The sequence below is a fragment of the Phascolarctos cinereus genome, unplaced genomic scaffold, assembly GCF_003287225.1.
Source record: "Phascolarctos cinereus isolate Bilbo 61053 unplaced genomic scaffold, phaCin_HiC Scaffold_726;HRSCAF=1367, whole genome shotgun sequence".
NCBI lineage: Eukaryota > Metazoa > Chordata > Mammalia > Diprotodontia > Phascolarctidae > Phascolarctos > Phascolarctos cinereus.
This window is the reverse complement of record NW_027556098.1, coordinates 37196579-37219879: the sequence shown is the minus strand read 5'-3', so window position 1 is coordinate 37219879 and position 23301 is coordinate 37196579. Positions and strand designations below refer to the sequence as shown.

The following is a 23301-nucleotide window of genomic DNA, read 5'->3' as shown; positions in this document are numbered from 1 at the left end:
GCACTTAGAGTGCTTGACACATAGTTGGTGCTTAATAAATGTTCATTGATTGATCGAGTGCTCTAGTCTGACTTTTGGATGAAGATGAGGATGATAGACACAGATGAAGAAACAGAGACCCCGGTCCTCTAACTCCAGGACCTACTTTTCAGTGGATTCAAACCGTCATGTGATGTTCTCATCGTGATATGTTTACAAATGTATCCCTCTGCTCAAAGGTACCCCTTTTGTCATTTCTGTTTAAGGTCGTTTGGTAGGCGCACTGGATGCAGTCCTGGATTCCAATGCACGTGTTGCCCCCTTTCGAATTTTGCTACAAGTTCCTGGATCACAGGTTTACTCTCCCATAGCATGTGGTGAGTTATTGAATGGATCAGAAGTTTACTGGGCCATAGCCACTGGTGAGTTACATACCAAAAATAAATTCCAAAAGTTAATGTCTGAGCATGCTGAATATGCATGTCCGAGAAGCTAAAGGTAACCTCCTTTTAGAAACTGATTTATGGGTATAAGCATATTGGCTGTTTTTTGGAGAGGGTGGGAGTGTGGTTTTTTGTGTGCTTTAACCATCAAAATACCTGCTGGCCATAACTCAGGGGCATCTTAGCTTTGCCTAATGGTTCTTAGGCTTGGTGCATTTCATTGGTTCAGTGAGCTTGTCTAGTGTGTTTGAGTAGGAAATAAGATGTTTGTTATCCTAACCCTATTTTATACTCACTTGTGTGCATATATATATATATATATATATAAACTTCTTTGGCATAGGAAGAAATTTCTTTGAGTCTTCCCTAATTCCAAAGTAAACCTTGATATCATTTTGCACTGGGCTTATAAGATTTTACTGAACCATTTGATGTGTTATATCTGGGAATGACTGACAGTCACTTCATAGTAATCCCTTACAGAGCAGTGTGTCTCAGAAATATATAAAGATGAAGAGGCAGAAGATAATAAGTTCCTTGAGATCAAGGATTATTTTATTTTCTTTTGTCTTTGTATTCCCAGTGCCTTGCACACAGTAGGTGCTTAATAAATGCATGACAGATTAAATTTAATTTTCTGTTGCAATTCTTGATTTATGTGGTGGTATAGAGTAGCTAAGAATGGGGAAACTAATTATACCCTAGGACCAGTGATGCGGATTAAAGCTTTGTGCTTCCTTCCTCTGTTGGTAGGTGACCATATATTGAAAAACCTATTTGTTAGATTTTATTCTGTCCTGGGCATTAAAGTAGGAATTGTGTGATCCTAGCATTTCAAGACATAGGTAAATCAATCATAGGAAGAGAAGTTGGAAGGAAATGTGAGTGGTAAGTAGAGCAGTGGTCTTGAGCGAAGGAAGCAGAACCAGTCTACAATAACAACTATACTGTAAAACAAATGATTTTGGAAGCTGTAAGAAGTCTGATCAATGTAATTACTAATCATGATTGCAGAAGACTGATGATGAAATATGCTGTCCTCCTACTGACAGGTGATAGACACCCAGGGTACAGAATAAGACGTATTTTTGGGATGCAGTTGATGCCAGAAATTTATTTTGCTTTTCTATGCATATTTGTTATGGGGGCTTTGGGTTTTCTTTTCTTTTTCCCAATAGTATTAGAGGAATGGATGTAAAAGGATAGAAAATCTATTCTTGTTAGTTAAAAAAATGGACCAGAGCAGTATTGGCTCTTGCTTTATAAAATGATGAGGCAAAGTGTAGGGGAAGAGGGTGAATTTAGTGTCAATGTACAAGACCTCTGCTCCAAAAGCAGTTTTATTTCTACTGCTTCATTTTAGAATTTTTTTAAAAATCAATTTCCTTTAGTTACAAAATTTCCCTGAACCCTTTATCCAGAGGCTATTCCATAATCACAGGCTATGTTTTAGACTTATGTTTGAGGGGTTCATAAGTATATTTCAAACAATAATTTTTATGCCCAAATTAGTGTAGGAAATACCCATCTAGTCCAGACCTTTTGTTTTACAGGTATAGAAACTAAGAAGCAGAGGGATTTGTGACTTGCCCAAGGTCACCCAGTTAGATCTGGGATTAAAATCCCGATTCCCACCTCCCATTTCACTGTCCTTTCGTCTACATCACTCATGTCTTTTGTTTCAGTAGGTCTTGAACCATGAGTGAGACATTGTCCCTTTCTGTCTCTTAAAACATAGAGCAGGGATGATGTCTCCTATATATCTCTACCTATCTGTATACGCATACGCATATATTTGTTGTTTTGTTGTTGTTGCTGTTGTTTTTCAGTCACGTCTGACTCTTTGTGACCCCATTTGGGTTTTTTATTTGTCAGAGACACTGGAGTGGTTTACCATTTCCTTCTTCAGTAAGTGGTAGAGCTGGGACTGGAATTTAATCCTGAATTAAGATATTGTGTCTGTTTATGTATATATAAATATATGCAGCCAGGTGGCACAGTGGGTAGGGTGCCAGGCCTGGAATCAGGAAGACTGACTTCTCAAGCTGAAATCTGGCCCTAGACACTTACCAGCTGTGTGACTCTAAGCAAGTCTGTGAACTGTTTTGGAGACTTTTCTGATTAATTCAACTTCTAGGCTGACAAGAACTAGGATAACAAAAAATGTAGAAGTGACAGGATTCCTCTTCCCTGATGAAATCCAGCCTCCACCAACATACGTACACACCAACACACATACATATACGTACACACGCTCACAAATTCATTCTCTTCCTTTCTCTCCTCTTCCCATCCTTTCCCCTTCAAGAAAAACAGAAGTAATACAATCCAGTCTCAATCCCTGCACTAATGGAGGGGAACAATTTCAAAGACAATCAAAAGTGGTAAATAATTCGCTCACCTAGTTCAGGGCTATAGAGTTGTTGTTTGTGGGTACAGATAGAAAGACGAAAGGATGGATATCTATCTACATAGATAAGGACTGGGACTGTCATCTGTGATGTCATTGGTATAGGAAAGGCCTACCTGAGAAAACTCCCTCCACCAGGGCAGGTAGGTAGCTTCCCCACAACTTAATAATCTTAGAAAGTTGCTTAGAATCCTGAGACATTAAGTAACCTGCCAAAAGTCACCTAACCAGTATATGTCAGTGACAGGACTTGAACCCTGGTCTTCCTGTCTTTGAAGCCAATTCCCTATCAGATATCTGTAAGGGACAGAGACAGAGCCAAAGAGAGAAAGAGAGAGAGTTACACACATACATACATACATACATATATACATCCATACCCTAGGCAAATCACTTAATCTCTCAGTGCTTAAGACAATTCTCCAAGACTTAGAAATCTGCATTGGTAAGGGGAGTTTTCTCATCCTGGAGTTCTTTACACTAATGAAATCACAGGTCCAGTTCAGATATGTATGTATATATGTATATATATGTATATATTTATGTGTGTATATACATGCATATATGTGTATTTGTATATATAAACAGATATACTTATTTTTGTATAATTATAAATATACATATATTTATATATAGTATCAGCATGGGTTCATTGATGTAGAATTAAAAGGGACCTTGAAAGCTGTCAAGTTTAATTATATATGTATGTATCTGTGTATAGGTGTGTATATATCTGTGCATATGTGTATATACCTGTATATGAACTATGCATACCTGTGTGCATATACCTATACGTGTATGTGTCTGTATATAGGTGTGTGCATGTCTGTACATACATAAAATATGCATACATGTGTTCATATACCTATTTATATGCACACACACTGCATAGAGGACTAATAAATAAGTTTCTACACACAGGATAACATGTGATCATAAATTTGGAGCTAAAAGGGACCTCAGAGTAATCTTTTCAGCTCTTTCCTTTTAGAGACGATAAAGCTGAAGGATAGGGAATTTCAATAATTTGCTCATTTCCAATTAATTCTAGTGTGTCATTCATAATCTACCTTGACTCCAGTCATGTCTCTTCCAGATGAATATAAAATTAGGGAAACATTCTTTTCAGAAAAATTTCTGGTATGACCTTGGGCAAGTCACTTCACCCTGATTGCCTCCCAAAAAACCACACAAAACAAATAAAAAAAGATTTCTGTTTTTGCGTTTGCAAGCTGTGGGGTTGAAAAAGACAGTTGCCTTCTTCAGCTCATTTTACATATGAGGAAACTGAGGTAAACTGGGTAAAGTGACTCGCCCAGAGTCACAAAGCTAGTAAGTGTCTGAGGCCAGATTTGAACTCAAGAAGTGAGGTTGAGACTAGATTGTATTACTTTTGTCTTTCTTGAATAGGAGAGAAGGGGAAAGGAAGGGAGGAGGATAGAAAGGAAGAGATTGATTTTGTGAGTGTGTGTGTATATATGTGTGTGTGTGTGTGTGTGTTTATGTGTTGGTGGAAGCTGGATTTCATCAGAGAAGTGGAATTCTGTAATTTCTACATTTTGTGTTATTCTACTTGTTGTTAGCCTACAAGTGTGTCAGAAGTTGAATTAGTCAGAAAAGTCTCCAAAACCTCATATACAGACTTTTCTTTGCCTTTCTCCTGGGCCCCAAATGCTTTATATTTCTTCGATTAGAATTTTTATCAAATGTTATCTTATTGATAAACCATTTGCATATTATCAGTATCAATAAACTATGTTTTATCAGTTACTGAAATTAGTGTTGTTGGAATTGTTATTAATATTCCTCTTCATTTTAATATCTAAAAATTTTGTAGATTCATGGTTTGATTTTAGACTACATCCTTAATGTTGTTGTTGTTCAGTTGTTTTCAGTCATGTCCAACTCTTCATGACCGCATTTGGGGTTTTCTTGGCAAAGATACTAGAGAGGTTTGCCATTTCCTTATCCAACTTATTTTACACATGAGGAAACTGAGGCAAATATGGTTAAATGACTTGCCCAGGGTCATACAGTTAGCAAGTGTCTGAGACTGGATTTGAACTTAGGTATTCCTGACTTCGGATCTGGTGCTCTAGCCTTTGTGCCACATGGCTGCCTGCATCCTTATTATTGTGGTTTTATTAAAAGCCTGTTCAAGTTCTGGTATGCTCTGGACCATTTTCTAAGACATTCTCAGCTCTCTTGATGTACCTGATAAAGTAAAGAGAACAGTGTCCAGAGGAGCGTGGCACTGTGGCAGAGGTAATGGACCTTTCATGATAACCCTGGCCCACCATCCTTTTCCTAGCTGTGTGTATACTCCCTTTTCCTCTGTATACTTCCAATGTCAAGGATCCAGGTTGATCTTAAAGTATGGAATGAGAAGCATTATGAAAAAAGCTGAGAGAAAGCAAGAGGTATGCACTATAACCCTCTAACTTCAGAGTTGCTGTGGAATAGATAACCTAGAGCAGGTTGCACAGACACACAACACTGTTTACGGCCCTCACTTGTGTCTCTTCCCTAAATCTGTTTGTGGCCTTCAGGAAAATCTTGTTTGGGAAACCGTTGGTACAAATTGTAGGAGATACACAAGACTGCATTGGCAAAGGAAGAATTAATATGTTTTTGTGGCTTTGGGTCATGCAGTGGAAAGAATGTTAGATTTGGGGGGCAGCTAGGTGGCACAGTGGATAGAGTACCAGCCCTGGATTCAGGAGGATCTGAGTTCAAAGCTGGCCTCAGACACATGATACTCACTAGCTGTGTGACTCTGGGCAAGTCACTTACCCCCATTGCCTAGCCAAAAAAAAAAAAGAATGTTAGATTTGGCATCAGAAAACTTAGAATTTAACCCATGGGCAAATTACTTAACATCTTTGGTCCTCAGTATCTTCATCTTTAAAGTGAAAAAGTTGGACTGGATGACGTCTGAGGTCCCTTTTAGTTCCAAATCTCTGATCCTGTTATCTTGTGTATAGAAGCTTACCAAGCCTTCATTTTCTGTCTCTCCCTTCCACTTACCTTACTTCTTGACCTTAACCATGATTGACACTTTCTTATTTCCTTCATTGCAGTTTGCTTCCTCATTAAAAGATGGAATGATCTAGTGTGAATTGCACTTGGAAATAGACTCTGGTCTCGTGTATCTACCCTGTGCCAGGGTCATGAAGGAAGTGCCATGCTGATCATTTTTTCAAATACAGAACTTACTGTGCAATTAATTAAAAGAAAATGCAGCCAGGTTGGCCAGCAGAATATAAATGAGAGTGTTTACAGTGGTAAACACTTTGTATAAGGTCACAGAGTATGTGTTGTCATGCATATTTTCAGTTCTTCATAATTTCCTTAGGGCATTTTTTTTTTTGCTGAAATTTTCCATGGTGGTAGGGGGTGGGGGAGTCCAAACTGAGAAAAATATTGTCGGGAAGCTACACCCTGACTTAATTTCCATTTTGGTGTTACTGAGCACATTAAATAACCTCAAATAATGGGCTCAAATAATGAAACCAGCACAGGTTAGTACTTATTGAGGACTCCCATGAGTGTTTCTCAAAATTGTTTATAAAAAATTATGGCTTCTGTATCTTAAAATAGCCTGTTATAAGCTCAACAAAAGGATCATTTTCTCTCTTCCTTTATTCTCCCCTCTCTTTTCTTACCTTGTTTTTCTGCATAGAATCATAGCTTTTTAGAGCTGGAAGGGACATCAGAAAACAGCATGGCCAACTTTGTTCAATCTTAGACAAGTCATTAAGGCTCCGTGAGCCTTGCTTAGTTTCTTCTATAAAATGGAGATAATCACCTTTGTATAATGCTGTTGTGAGCATGAAATGAGATAACATGAGCTAAGTCACTATATAAACTTAAATATAGAAGAAGTAGAGGTAAAGAAACAGGCATATGGACATTGGCACAACAACAGTGTTTAATTTGATCTCCATAAGAACCCTTCCAGGTAGGTAATGAAAGATGAGGAGCAGGTAATAATTCTATTTTGCATATTGAGGAAGTGATTCTCAGGAAGGTTAAGTGATTTGCTTCATGGTCATGTGATAAGTGGCAGAAGTAGGACGTGAACCCAAACTAGCCTGAAAGACTTTTAAAAATCCTAACTTGTTCCCATTGAGGTTCTTCTATAGAATGAAGTGGGAGGAACACACACGGAATTATAGAATTTTAAGTTGGAAGGAATCTCAGTCTATGTAGTTAAACCCTGACCTGAAAAGGAGTCTCCACTGTAACATATTTGACAAGTGGTCATTTGGCCTTTCCTTGGAGACGTCCAAGGAAGGGAAACGTAGTGTCTCTTGAAGCAGCTTCGTTCTGCTTTTAGACAGCTCTAATTGTTAGAAAAGTTGAGCCTTATAGGTTCTTCTTTAACAGGAATTGGGCTGGTAGATCAGAAAATTCTGTAGACATAATATATCTTTTGTTGTTGTTCAGCTCTTTCAGTCACATCTGACTCTTCGTGGCTCCATTTGGAGTTTTCTTGGCAAAGATACTAAAGTGGTTTGCCATTTCCTCCTCCAGCTCATTTTACAAAGGAGGAAATTGTGGCAAACAGGGCGGAGTAACTTGTTCAGTATCACTCAGCTACTAAGTGTCTGAGGCCACATTTGAACTCAGGTCTTCCTGACTTTAGGCCTGGTGCTCTCTCCACTGCCCCACCTAGCTACATCTATAGTATATCTAGATTTCTGCAAAGCATTTGGCACAGTCTGTGATACTACACTTGTAGGCAGTAATACCAGCAATATACTGCCATCCTCTGAGGTGCCCAAGCTGATATCTTTGTTACTTTTGACGTTTCCCTCTCCCACACACTGTTTCAGTTACCCTATCCTGTAATTTTCTAGTTCCATAATCTTGTACCTGCCCTTTCCTTTCCATTCCCCCTTATCTCTTCTTGCCTAGATGACTTTAATAACCTTCCAAGTGATCTTCCTGTCTTCAGGCTGTCCTTTCTTTAACTGATCATTTATATCAATGGTATCAACTCAAATAGAAATGGGAGGGGCACTCACTGTACATAAGGATTCCTGTGGGCTCCATGTTGACTTAGAAAACCACATATTAATATTATCCATGTTTTGTTATATTATTTACTTTATCAAATATTTCCCAATTACATTCTACTCTGGATCTGCTGCACCGGTAAATGCTGCTGTCCATGTTTGACACCTCTGATTTGCACTATTGCCCAAATAATCTTCCTGATATATTACTATGATCATTTTACTTTTCTAATTAGAAATTTTCAGTGGCTTTTCACTGCCTAATTAATGGTCCTTTCATTCAAGGCTTTCCGTAATCTGCCTCCAGCCTATCCATATATTCATATTATAAGTGCTAGTCATGCAAGATTACTCTCTAATCTTATTCTTTTCTTACCTCCTTCTTCTCTGTGTATTTATTCATATAGCTCTCCTCCCCTCAATGACTAGAACTGACTTGCTCCCATCACAGTCTTCATCTATTGGTGACCCTCTCTGCCTCTTTTTTTGCATCCCCAACACCTGGCACAATGACTTTTGTGCAGTGAGTGCTTGATATATTTGTTGAATTTTCTTCATTCAACATGCATTTATCATGCACCTTCTGCATACACATGTTTTGGTGCTGGAGATAAAAAGTTTGGGTAAGCTCCCCTGCCCTCATAAAATTCATATTCTGTTAGAGGTATTAGAAAACAAACAGATACTAATAATAAACAATGTCACATAAGTTGCAAAAGACAGCATGTGATAGTAGAAAGAGCAGTGGCCTCATAGTGTCAGGATTCAATTATCCCTCTGACACATGCTGACTCTGTGGTCCAGTGAAAGTCACTTAACCTGTCAGTGCCCTAGGTCTATAAGTTGCAGAGAAAGTGCTGATCTGATTGGTGGGGACACGAAATCAATGAAATCACAGCTCAGTCCAAAAACAAAAGCCAGTTACGAACCAAGTATGATTCCAAGTGTGAGGAAAAAGGTAGTGTCTGCTTTGGAGGATTGGGGATGCTCTGTGGAGCAGATGTCATTCATGTTAGGCTCTAAATAAAGTGGACTAGAAGGAATTCAATAGAAGATGAAGCAAAGAGGAGATATCCTAGGCATAGAAAACAGCGTAAGCAAGGGCACAGGAGTTCAAGAGTGAAGAGGGTGTTGGGAGGGGTAGAAAGTAGGATAGTTTCTGTAGGGACTAGAGTATGTAGAGTAGGGGGTTCCTTAAGTACAAGAGTTTGTGCACTTGTTTTTAAAAAAATTTTTCATAACTGTACTTCAATATAATCAGATTCCTTTGCTGTCAGTAAATAGTCAATAAGCATTTTATTGAGTGCTTATTGTGTGCTAGGCGCTGTGCTAAGTGTTGGAGATACAAGGAAAGGCAAAACATAATTCCTGTCCTTTAGAAGCTAAAAAATCTAATGGGAGAGACAATCCTGTGTATTTTATTTTATGCATTTAGAGGCATGGGCAATACCTGGAGCAGTAGATAGAGCGCTGGGTCAGGAGTCAGGAAGACTCATCTTCCTGAGTTCAAATCTGGCCTCAAACACTTCCTAGCTGTGTGACCCTGGGCAAGTCACTTCACCCTTTTTGCCTCCATTCCTCATCTGTAGAGTGAGCTGGAGAAGGAAATGGCAAAGCGCTACCCTTTCTTTGCCAAGAAAGTCATGAAGAATCAGACACAATTGAAATGACTCAAAAACCAAACATTATTCTGAGAAGGGTTCAGTAGAACTCTCCAGATTGTGAAAGCATACACAGCACATTAAAAAGTTAAGAATTCCTGATATGGAGGGAAATTATTTGAGAAGGGGAAAAAGGTAGAGACAGATTTAGAGAGCTTCGAATGCCAAGTAGAGAAAGGAGTTTGAACTTCACTTGGTAGACAGTGCATCCCTTGAAAATGTTTGTGTAGAGGAATGATGTGACCAGGCTAAATTTATCAGAAGGATTAGTTATGGTGATAATATGAGTTGAATATAAGCATCAGTGTGGGGAAGTCACAACCTGTCAGAACTTCAACTCCCTACTTTGTAAAATGAAGGGGTTTAGTTACATTGAAGGTTGGTAGTGAATGAATGAATAAATGCAGTTATTAAGCACTTACTGTGTATTATGAACAAAGCCGTGTGCTAAGTGCTGAAGATACAAATAGAAAAGTAAGGCAGGCCTTGCCCTCAAGGGCTCATCTTTTAAGTGGGAGACATATGGGAAGTTTTAGATGGAAAGATCCTATGATCCTTAGGGTGCAGTGGCAAAGCAGATGGGAATACCTTGTCTTTAGTGTCATTTTCACTGATGAAATCTCACGATTTTGGATCATATCCGTAGTGGATTTGGATTCAGAACTGGATGACCCTACTACCTTCATGACCTGGGAAGTTATTTACCATCTCTTCAACTCATTTTCCTCATCTACACAAGGAGAGCGTTAGATTCAATCATGGCGTCATTGATTTTGAGATTGAAGGGACCTTAGATGCCACATAGTCCAACTGTCTTATTTTACACATGAGGAAATTGAGGCCCAAAGATGTTAAATAATTTGCACAAGGTCACGCAGGAATAAGCAACAGGCTTGCTGGGATTTAAACACAGGTCCTCTGACTCCACAGCTTTTTGTATAATGTAATTCTGCCTCTTCAAAATCCCAGGTCCTTTTCAGCTCCAATATGCTATGATCTTGGAGCTTTCTACAGTAGCAGTTCTACTAAATGTATGAATTGCTTGAGACTGAAAGTCTAATCAATGATAATAATAATAATAGCTGGCATTTAGATAGTATTTTGGTTTGCAAAGGTACTTTTACATACTTGATCTCATGTGACCCTTACAATACCCTAGTGAGGCAGATATTACTAGTATATTCATTTTGTTGTTGTTCAGTTGTTTTTCAGTCATGTCTGACTCTTTGTGACCTCATTTGGGGTTTTCCTCACAAAGATACTGGAGTGGTTTGCCATTTCCTTCTCCAGCTCATTTTGCATATGAGAAAACTGAGGCAAACAGGGTTAAGTGACTTGCCCAGGATCACACAGCTAGTAAGTGTCTGAGGCCATATTTGACTCAGGAAGAAGAGTCTTCCTGACTCCATGCCACGTTAAGGAAATTAAAATTTAAAGAGATTAAGTAATTTGCTTTTGGTTCAATGGTTAGTAAGAGTCAGAGGCAGGATTTAAACCTAGATCTTTCCTAACTCCAAGTTCATAAGTCTTTTGGCATAAAATACTACCTCACTAAGCTCTGCTAGAAGTCATTATCATTGTCATAGATATTATGCTTTAAGGTTTGTGAAGCATCACACACACATACACACACACACACACACACACGTGTGTGTGTATATACATACATACATATATATATGCTTATATATATATATATATATTGCTTTTGATCTCTTTCAATCTTTACATAATAGCCCTGGAATATATGAACCACAGGTATTGTTATCCCTGTTTTACAGATGAAAAAATGAATCTGAATGAGACTAAATGTCTTGTCCAGGGTCCTAGTGTCTGAGGCATGATTTGGACCTAGGACATTTTTATTCCAAATCCAGCACCCTGTCTTGTATGCCATAGTGTCTTTCTTAAAATGAAGATCCAAATAGGTGAATTTCATTTTTCTGGAGATAAAAAGTGAGCAAATATTAAAAACATCTCAAAAACCTTTAGTAACATTTGACAGTAGCAAATGTCTTCTTCCCCCTCCCTTCCCCAAAGGGTCACTGATGTTGGATTTGGTCAAATCTTTTCACTCTTTGATAATGTTTATAGAAACTTATGAATAAATACTTAATATGTGAGGTTATAACTAGATTTTTTTGATGTAGGAGGTAAGAGGGTGTTTGGATTGGATGGGAAGAGAAGAGAGAAGGTTGTCATGGATTTAAAAGTGTGACTGTTTTAACCTGCTTGCTTATGCTTTGAAGTTGGGTCACATGACTGAATGGATTTCAACCAAGCAAGGTCTGTGTTGGGACTTTTAAAAACTAGTTCCCTGAAATTCTAGCTCTGGCTAAGAGTATGTGTCTTCCTGGCAGTGGCCATTACAGAGCTATAATTTTCACTTAGTTGTCTGTGGTAGAACTGGGTAGGAAGTGTTATTAATTGGTTCAGTGCATCAGACAAGGATGAGATTGATTTGAAAGCTCCAAAACATTTTTTTCAGCTTTCCCTCAAAGATTTCTGTATTTCAATTGCCTGTTAGGTGGAATAGGGTCATTCTTGGCATATTGACATAATAGCTCCTATTTTCATCCCTACAGCCTCACAATTCAACCTTGCACGTGACTAAATTGTGAATCTTTGCTCCAGTGCCCATCTTCCTAATGGAGAAAAGAGCTTGGTAAAACAGCCCTTGAAATGAGCCTGCACAGATTAAATCCTATGGGCTGAAAACTGTTTGGAGATAGATTTCTTATTTTTCTATTGTTAGTTTGTGAAAGGTTACTTCCTCAGACTCTTATCCTCTCTATTAATACAGAACTCCTGTCCTGTCTAGATTCAGTGTAATTTTCCAGAGTTTATAATGACATGGTTCTACCAAAAGGTACCCCAGTGTTCCTTTTTTTTTTTAAATGATTCGGCTTCAGTATAGATTGAATTCAGACCACCATATTTACCCACTGAGCACTAGATGTGACACAGCACAGCTCTTGAAGTGGCAGGCAAGTAATGACTAGTAAAGTAACAGGGAGTATAAAGAGAAATCCCGTGATGTTTTTGGATTAAGCCCCCTAGCACTTTTACAGAAAACACAGAAATTGAATTGTTCCTCTGTGTGTGTGTGTGTGTGTGTGTGTGTGTGTGTGTGTGTATTTTTTATACAGATGATTCAAACCAAATAATCCACTGGGACTTCATACAATAGTGTCAGCTTTGCCAAGACCAGTTGATTGAGGTGTCATTAGAAAGAGCTCTTTGCAGTGCTCAGTCCCTTAAACCAATCACTGCTGAGTACACTAGGCTAGCCATTGAAAGCTGCCAGGGGGTAGAATGACCTCCTATTTCCCTTACAGCTAGAGTAACCTTGGATTTCCCTTACAGGCTTGGCAAAGAATCACTTAGAAATCCTAGAAGAGTGATTTTCTCTCTCTCTCTCTCTCTCTCTCTCTCTCTCTCTCTCTCTCTCTCTCTCTCTCTCTCTCTCTCTCTCTCTCTCACTTTCATAATTTTTGAAAATCTCCCAGAAGTGCCAAGTGTGATATGAGTTAATTTTTTATATTTAAATGAATTTTCTTTCGAGGTTTATTTTTAAATAGACTTTGCAACATCTTTCAAGTGATTAGAGGCACTCTACAGTGCTACAAAGAAAAGGCTAGAAAGCCCGGCTCTAGAGCCACTTGGGGCTCTTTGCTTCTACTTGAGCTGTATATTGCTTTGCTGCAGCTGCTCCTTTGGATCCAAATTTCTCCATGGACAGGCTCTCTGGAAAAAAAAAAGGTACCTGCTTCAGATCTCCAGAAATTTACCTCATTTCTGGAGGAATTGGTTCTTCAAAATCTTGAAAAATGCCATTTGGAAAAAGAGAATTGAGATGGCCATGTGTCTTTGAGAGAAACTGGGAAATTAACATAGATGATAGGGTTTATAGTCAGGCTTTCTTAGCCTTTAAAGTTTGTGATTTTGTGGATAAGCCACTTTCTAATTCATTGCTGTAGCTCCCTCTCACTCCCCATTTCTCCAGAAAGTTGGAAGTGCATTCAGGATATTCAGGATAAAACCCATCAGTTTTACCAGCCAATTGAGGTAGAAGAGAAAAAGATGAATAAGGAAAAGAAAGGCATCTGAAGAGGGATTAGAGGAGTGAATACTGATCTAAGTCATTATTTTCCACTTCTGCAGAGAAGTGAGGGATAATGGTAGCTAGATGGTGCAAAGGATAGAGCACCAGAACTAAAGTCAGAAAGATCTGAGTTCAAATTCAGCCTCAAGCATCTTCTAACTGTGTGATCCTGGGCAAGTCATTTAACCTCCATTTGCCTCAATTTCCTCATCTATAAATTGAAGATAATAATGGCACCTACACCTCAGGGTGGTTGTGAGGATCAAATGAGATAATAATTGTAAAGCCCTTAGAATAGTGGTGGCACATACTAAGCTCTATATAAATGTTAGCTATTACTGTTGTTATTGTTGTTGTTGTTGTTAATGAGCGTAGGAGGCTGCCTAAAATGATCAGATGTGATCATTGTATTCTTTTTTTTGGCTTACCTTTTTTTTTCCCTTTGTTACAAAGGAGTGTTTAATTCTGGGTCACTAGGAAGGAGAAGCATATATCTATATCTACAAATGATGTAAAAACAAAAGGCATCAATAAAGCCCATTTAAAATTATTTAGCCCTTTGTATTGACAAGAACAAAGTAGATTCTGCTTAAAAAAGCATTGGTCATTTCTAAGTTGGAAGCAACCCACACCTAGTAGGTACTCAATAAATGTTTGTTGAGTGGATTGATTGAAATGTGGGAGTTATGTGGGTAAACATTTTTATTTATTTTCTTCTCACAATGTGTGCACTTTGGAAATGCACAAGGGGTGAAAATCTATATGTAAATATGGCATTAGTGTGCTGGAATTCTGTGTGACCTTGGAAAGATTACTTTGGTTTTAGAATTTAGATGTTATTTTGGAAAATTAGTACTTTCGTATATACTGTTGAGGTTCATTTCAACACTTTTCCTCCCTAGTTTAACATCATTGACCATTGTTCCACCTTCCTTAAATTACTATATGTAAGGTTAAGCTTATATATAGTAACGAAGTGTGTTAAACTGTTGGGAACTTAAATAATGCTTCTATTCAGTTAGCCACTTGTTGCCTTTAGATCTACTATTTGCATAGTAGTAGGTTAAAAAGCCTGATTTTTTGACTGCCTGCTTTGTAATTTTAAACAGACTAACTTATTGAATATGCTTTCAGACTCTTCAGTTCAGTGGTACACTTAGGCATTTTGGTTGCTAAGAGAAAACATGTAATTTGTTAAATTGGTGGAGGAAAACAGTTTGTCTCTAACCTAGGAACACAATTCTATGTGGCTTGTGTTCTTGTTAAAGCTAGACGTGTAGACAGGGATATTTCACTCATTTCACTTCCTGAAATACTTCCAAGGAATATATATATATTTCACAGTATAATGAGCTACTGTAGGTTGCCGGTCCTTCCACAACTTAAAATAGAAAACTTCATAGCCAGTTTGTCAAGATAGAACGATCGGGGTGGTCTCTGTTACTTAATTATTGGCTGGCATTCATTCACACCTTATAGGTACCATCTTCTGTAAGCTTAGCTGAGTTTTCTATGTACTTTTTTCAATTTTTTTAGAGTTCATAAATTGACAACAGTCCTTTTGTCCTGAGAATTTGAAGCTGGGTGACAGAGTAGGGATTTTTGGAAAACAGGGAAAGATAATACAAAACTACTAAAATTGTGCTAGTTGGATTTCCAATGAGTTCTAATCTAAAACCTTTACATAACTTTTCATTTTAGATTTTCCTGTGTTAGAAACTATATAGCTATCCAAAAAAATTTTTCACGACCTATTTAAGTAATAGAATTTAAACTTCAAAAAATCCATTTAGAATGCTTTGAGCAGTCAATTAAAGGAAGAACAGAAAAAAATTAAATTGCTTTAATTATTTTTATCCAGGGAAGAATGGGAATAAAAGAAAAAGGAACTTAAGGAAAGAGCTCTAGATTTCTATGTTCGCTAGTGACTAGCATGGTGCCTTACATCTAGTTGTTATTGTTGTTCAGCTGTTTTTCAGTTGTGTCTGACTCTTTGTGACCCCATTTGGGGTTTTCTTGGCAAAGCTATTGGAGGGGGTTGCCATTTCCTTCTCCAGTTCATTTTACAGATGAGAAACTGAGGGAGAGTAAGTTACTTACCCAAAGTCACACAGTTAGTAAGTGTCTGAGACTAGATTTGAACTCAGGAAGACTAGTCTTCCTGACTCCAGGCCTAGCAGTGTATCAGTTGCACCACCTAGCTGCCTTCGCACCTAATAAGTATTTCTTTTTCGGTTTCCTTTTGTGGATCTATGTCCTGCCCCTAACCCTGAGTATACACCCAAAGGCCCACTTCTCTCCATAACCTCTCTTTCATCTACTCCCACTAATTCACTATACAGAAGATTTCCAGATCTTTATGTTCCTACCTGCTTTCTGTCCTGAGGTCTAGTCCTCCATCTCAAACCATTGGACATTTTGAACTACGTGACCCACAAGCATCTCAAACTCAACATGTTCAAAACAGAACTCATGATCTTACCCCTTTCAAATCCACTCATCCTCTTCCTAACTGTACCATTTCTGTCACAGGCATTACCATCTTTCCAGTTCTCCAAGTCACCACCTTTGAGTCATTTTTGACTCTTCATTTTACTTCATCCATATCCAATCAGTTACTAAGTCTTGTCAATTCTACTTTCACATCTGTCCCCTAACAAGCCACTCCACTACTAAGTCATTTTTCACCTAAGTTATTGCAGTAAACTCCTAATTGATTTCTCTGCCTCAAATCTCTCCCCTTTCCAATTTATTCTTCACTCAGCTACTAAGGTGATAATCCTAAAGTACAAGTTATTTCCCTACCCAGAAAGCACCCCTGGCTCCCTATTACCTCTAGAATTAGACAAATTCGTTTGGGATTGAAAGGCCTTTACAATCTGGTTGCACCTATCCTTCCAGGTTTATTACATACTGTTCCTTACAGCAACCTCTGCCTTCTAGCCAAATTGCTTCTTGCTGTTCTCAACACACAACACTCTTATTTCTTGTCCCTATGCCTTGGACAGGGTGCCATCTATATCTAGAATGTACTACCTCCTCACCTCTGCCTCTCAGAATCCCTGGTTTACTTTAGAGGTCAGCTTAAATGCCATCTCCTCCATGAGACCTTTCCTGGGTTATCAAGGAGAGTGAAGATTTCCTTTAAAAGGGGGTGGGAAGCTTCAATATGAAAACAGAGAAGAAAAACAGGCAGAGTGGAATCCTAACCCAAGTCTGAATGTTGAATGATGGGAAAATGTCCCACAGAAAAAGAATAGTGGAAAACCACTAAATACTTGAAGCTAGAAAGATTTGAGGGTCTTTCCAAAGAGAAGGAAGCTGGACACTATCATGAGGGAAAAGCTATTTAACTTACAAGAAATAATGGTGTGGGTCTATAGGTTCTGTTAAATGAGAGATCATATAGTAAGAAGAGATGAGTAATGGTAATTGGTGACAGGAGGTCCTGAGGCAGTTAGGTGGTGCAGTAGATAGAACACCAACCTGGAATGAGAAAGACCCAAGTTCAAAATTGGCCTCAGACACTTACTAGCTATGTGACCCTGGACTAGTCACTTAACCTTTGTTTACCTCAGTTTTCTCAACTGTAAAATGGGGATTATAACAGCAACTTCTTCACAGAGTTATTGTGAGAATCAAATGAGATAATATTTGTAAACACTTAGCACAGTGCTTGGCATATAGTAGTGCTAAATAAGTCCTTGTTCCATCACCTACCTCCTGAGGAAGCTATTTGAAAAACTGGTGACTTTTAGAGACCTTACTATGGCATGTATCCAAGACATGACAGGACACTTCCCATGATTTGATAAATTAGATGATTACTACGTATGCACAAATGAGACTGACAGAAAGAATCAAGAAAACATTGCTAAAGATTATGAAATTTTGAGTAAAAAAAAACTGAAGACCTCAGGGGCACAAGTGGTGTTTTTTTTTTTCATTCCTGCTGCCAAAGAAAGGCAAAAACTTTAGAAGAAAGAGACAGATTTGGGGGAAATGAACAGCCAGTTAAGAAGATGGTATTTATGAACAAGATTTGGCTTTCTAAAACATAATTTAAATACAGTATAGGAATTACAAGTTCCTGGCCAGGTATGGAGTATATCCAGCAAGAATTGATAAGAATACATCTGCTTGGAATATTGTAAGTCTAATCAAAAGAGGAGAGGAGGTTGCCTTTGCACTTATATATAGGTAGATACTACAAAGTAACTACAATGAAGGAAGAAAAGTACTATTAGAGATGCAAAGATCTGTGCAGTGTACAGAATCTAAGAATGGAGCCAGCAATAAAAGCTGTGAATTAGAGACCACAATTTAAGGAATAAAAATGACTATATATATATATATATATATATATATATATATATATATATATGTATGTATATGTTGCTGAGACATATTAGGATAAAACCCCTGACTGTAATATCACTCTGGAAATGTATTTCTTATTTAAAAGAAAAAGGAAAGGTAAGGGGTTAGGGGAGAGATTAGGTGGAGTAGCACTCTATATTAAGATATACTGAAGTGAGGAGGAGCAGAAACAGGCTCAGAAGATGGGGAGGGGAAGCATGACTGAGACAATTTGAATAAAGTAGAAGTGATATTGTCACTGGAATACACTGCAGTCTCCCTGAGTGGGAAAAAAGAGATGAGGAAGTTGAGAAACAGATCATAAGCCTGGAACTTTGGCATGACAGAGTAGTGATAAGAGGCTTCAGTTATCTAGACGTTTGGTGAAGCATTCCTGTCTGCCAAAAGCAGAACAACTAGTAATTTCTTGACTTGCTTTAATGATCATTTTGACCTTCAAAGATGGAGGAACCAATAAGGAAGAATTCTATTCTAGTTATAATTCTCAGTAACTGGGAAATGATGGGAATTTTGAAGGGCAGTGACCATTCCTTATACTAGGGGACTTCAACGTATATATTAATTTTTCTTCAAACACCTTAACCACTTAGTTCTTCAACCTACTCACTTTCTGTGACCTACCCCTCTACCCCACCTTAGCCACACACAAACATGGTTATATCCTTGATCTTGCCATCCCCCATAAATGTAACATCTCCATGTTAAAGAATTCCTAAAATCTCTTACCTCACCAATAATCTAATGACTTTTCATCTCTTCCTTAGCCTTCCCTCACCAAACCCTACTTTTCGTCCTCCCCATGACCTCTAATCCCATGACCCCTAATTATCTCCCAGGCATCTCCCCTGCACTCACTACTTTCTCTTCTTTTCCTCATCTTGAGAATCAATTCAGTACTCCTCTCTTGAGTCTCTAGCCCGCTTATCATTTCATTGATTGCAGCCTGCTAAGCCTGAGTCTTGGATCACTCCACCATTTACTGCCTTAGCTCCAACACATGTGATGCTGAATGAAGATGAATGGGTCTACTACAAATTTATGTTACACAGTCTCAACTGGGCCCTCACTGCTGCTAGGGAATCCTACTATATGTGTCTTATCAATTCACTTTTCTATTCTCCACAGCAGTTCTTCCAAACCTTTTCATTCCTTCTCAAACCTTCCATGTCTCCCTGTCATCCGGGTCCCCTCTCAGCTGAGAACCTTGCTTCATATTTTACAGAAAAGAGTTGAGGCCATTCACCATGAGCTCTCTCTTCTCCCCTCTTTCTCATCTCTTATCATTCAGGTGCTCTTATCTACTCTCATATCCTTCCCCTCTGTCTTACATGATGAAGTGGCTTCACTCCTTACCAGGGCTAACCCCTCTATGTGCTCAAGCTATCCCATTCCATCTTGTCTCTAACAGGCTGTCCCGCATTATCCCTACTTTATCACTTATTTTCAGTCTCTCTTTGTCTACTAGCTTGTCATTCTCTACTGCCTATAAACATGCCCTCTAGGATCAAATACAAAAGCCTCTGTTTAGCATTCATAACCATTTAGCACCTAGCCTCCATTACCTTTCCATGTTACCTACATGTTACTCTCCCTGCTATGTACTCTTTGATCCAGGGACAATGGCTTTCTTGCTGTTCCACAAATGAGACTCTACCTCTTGGTTCCAGGCATTTTCTCTGGTTGACCCCGACATGTGCACTATTCTCCCCCCTCATTGCTGTCTCCAGACTTCTCTAGCTTCTTTTAAATCTCAACTAAAATCCTGTGTTCTACAGGAAGCCTTCCCCAACCCCTCTTAATCCTAGTACCTTCCCTCTGTTAATTCTTTCCTATTTGTCCTGTATGTAGCTTGTTTGCACATATTTGTTTGCTTGTTTCCCCCATTTGATTTTGAGTTCCTTAGGGGCAAGAACTGTCTTTTGCCTCTTCTTGTATCCCCAGCACTGAGCACGGTGCCTGAAACCGAAGGCACTTAATAACTATTTGTTGACTATCATTAACTACTCCATTTAAAAATTTTGTGCTATTGGAGGGGACAGCTGGGCATTTAGCAGAGCAGATTTCAAAGGGTTTAGAGAAAGGATAGATGTATCCCACAGGCTAAAATTCTGTATGGCAAGTCAACCCAAAAGGATGGGAGGATCTTAAGGATGAAATTCTGAAGACACAAAGAGAAATAAGTCTATTTAAAAGGGGAAATGTTAGTGGTTTGGGGAAAAAAAAGAATGATGAAGAATTCACAGATTTTAAAAAGATATGAAGAGGGGCATATAGGTTGCTCAGTGGATAGAGCGCTGGCCATGGAGTCAGGAGGACCTGAATTCAAATTCAGTCTCAGATCAGACACTTGACACTTACTAGCTGTGTGACCCTAGGCAAGTCACTTAACCCCAATTGCCTCGCTCCCCCTCCCTGAAAAAATATGAAGAGACACACCAGGAGTAAATATGGGAAGTAAAACAGATAATGAGGGATGAATAATATTTTTTTTAAAAAGTTTGGCCTAGTCCTGTAAAAAGGAAGCTGGAACACTAACTCTTAGAATGAGTTTGAGGCTGGTAATGGAGGAAAAGGGGATTTTTTAAAACACTATATTAAAAGAAAGAGAAACCTAAGAAAGAGGTAGTCCTGGTAGTAGATAGGATTATGATAATTAAGAATGGAAAGAAGATGGAGTTCATTTCTTATTTTGTTTGTTTTCAGTGACAAAGAGGATGATTTTTGACCTGGAAAGGGCTAAGCAAAAATGGCTGATACAGAGTTGTTACTGGAGATAAGTATATGGAAATGGCAAGAGATCACTTAGCTTTTTTTGCATTCCCAGTACCTAACATAGCTTAAAAAGGCCAAGGTCTCCCACTGCATCTGGGGCCATCTCCAGTTGTCCTTATCCATGTCTTGCCACTGGACCCAGATGGCTCTGGAGGAGAGAGTGAAGTGGGTGACTTTGCACAGCTCTGCCTTACTTAAATCCAGCTCACTTGCAAGTCAAGACATCACCTTCCTGATGTCCTGGTCCTCTTCAAGAGCAAAGGACAAGCAACAACAACAGCAACCCCTAACATAATGAATTGCACACATTAGGCATATTCCACTTTTCAGGTTCTTGCTTGGTCTTCCTTATAATTAATAGTGACATGTTTATAAGGCAACCTTTTGGAATTAAGAGTATATCATTTCATTAAATGGAAGAAAAAGTAACTGGTCAACATGGGGGACCAGACCAAAGCTAGATCATATTGTTCTAACCAACAAAGCTAGCCAGTTAAAGATCTCAGAAAATAGAGGATGGTGCAAAATAAGTCTAAAGTGGAGAAAGGTCAGAAAGTTTCACAGAGAGACAGACTAGGTAGCCTTTGGTGAACCTGATAGAAATTAAGAGAAGTACAAGGATTAAGGGACCTACAAAAATCAAGGGTTTCTAAACACTGAAGGCAGGAAGACAAGGAATCAAGTAAAGGCTAGGGGAGAACACTGGGAACAGAACTACCATAGCTAAATGCTAGGATTGGGACTGCAAACAGAAAGAAGTTAGATTTTTATCTGCTGAACCAAAAGACAAAGTTTAAAAATCTTCCTTAAAACAAAAGAAGTTAAGATTGTCAGGTCCTTAGACCTTGAGAAAGAAAGAAATAACCAATCAATGACTTTTAAGTGCTTCCCAGACAGAGAGCTATATAAATGCTAAGTAAGAAGAGAAGAAAATTGATTTAGCGGAAAGTAGAAGGACGACCTTTTGTAGGATCTTATTTTGTAGTATGAAACTCAATATTTAAAATTGGATACAGTGGACATTCAGAATATTGTAGAAATTGTATTGTTTTCCCTTATTCTCAGTTTTTGTTGTTCCATCATATCACTCGTGTCTGACCCTTCATGACCCCATTTGGGGTTTTGTTGCAAAGATACTGGAGTGGTTTCGATTTCCTTCTCCAGTTCATTTTAGTGACTTGCCCAGAGTTACGCGACTAGTAAGTGTCTGAGGCCAGATTTGAATTCAGCAAAATGAGTCTTCCAGACACTAAGCCTAAACTCTATCCACTGTACCACCCAGCTGCCCCAAAACACGTGTACATAACATATATACATACATAAATCGTTGATGTCATTAGTGTAGGCAACTCCTAGATGAGTAAACTTCCTCTACTAACAAAGGTCAACACCTTCTCTGCAATTTAGAGTTGTCTAGAGCACCATGTCCAGGGTCACACAGAGCTGGGGTATGGCAGACTTAAACCCAGATTTTTCTGACAAGACTTTAACTATCTACCAACTATATCATGCTGATTCATAAAGAATTTCCTGATGCATTTATTTCCTGAAGCAATTATTTTTCTTCTTAATACAGTGACACATTATATAAGGAGTAAAAAACCATTCAGTTTTATACTTTGGCCAAAGACAAACTGCAAATGACATAGCAAAACATGTCTCTGCAGAATGCAGTGCCTCTAGGTACAAAACCTGTGAAAACTATACCTTTTTGTTTCTGGTCTAGAATGACCAGATATACTATTTTGGTTAGGTTCTGCTCAAAAACCCTTTTTTGGGGGGGTGTTTTTGGCCCCCTAAAGTATCTTTGAAATGTTGCTGTGTTCTATATTTCCCATTAGGAAAATCTGGCCTTTCTCACCTAATATAGATTGCCCAGTTTTCTTTGTCAGATACCCTGGGAGCACTCATTACCTTTGAATTTCAGAGTTATGCTTACTTTGAGATTACTTGGAACCCAATCTAAAGAACTAAAAATACTAAGCTTTTTTTTCTTTAAAAAGAGTGCGTTGTTTTGTACTTATAAAAGCATTGCTTTAATTAAATTGTTTAAATTATATATTTTGTTTTCATATGTGTACAATTAAAAAAACCAACCACCAATTCTTGTACATTCTTCCTGTTAAATATGAGAGCATTATCAGTCAGCTAGCATTTATTAAGTGCTTACTGTATGCCTAGCACTGTGGTAAGCATTAGAGACGCAAAGTAAGACAAAAATGTGATTCCTGCCCTCCGAGAGTTCACATTCTAATGGGGGTGGGGAGGAGGTGTGTGAGAAAATATGCAAAAATTGAATAAGTAAGACATACTGTGTAAATAGGTAATCTCAGAGATACATAGTGGGGGGGGGGGAAGAAGGCACCAGGAAAGGATTTCAGAAGGTGGAATTTGAGTTGAATTTTGAAGGTAGCCATAGAAGCCAGGAGGCAGAGATCAGTCAATCTGTCAGCTAGAATTTATTAAGCATGTGTGTGTGTGTGTGTGTTCTATGTATATATACTGTGTGTACATATGTGTGTATATACAT

At 38.4% G+C, this 23301-nt stretch overlaps 1 protein-coding gene across 1 annotated transcript in view; it reads left to right on the top strand.

The window, feature by feature from the left end:
- The window catches only part of TBC1D8 (TBC1 domain family member 8), a 132979-nt gene that overhangs the window by 53623 nt on the left and 56055 nt on the right, over window positions 1–23301 (top strand). Inside the window, 1 exon segment of the mRNA XM_020992866.2 lies at window positions 246–401. Coding sequence (XP_020848525.1) covers window positions 246–401 — 156 coding nt within the window.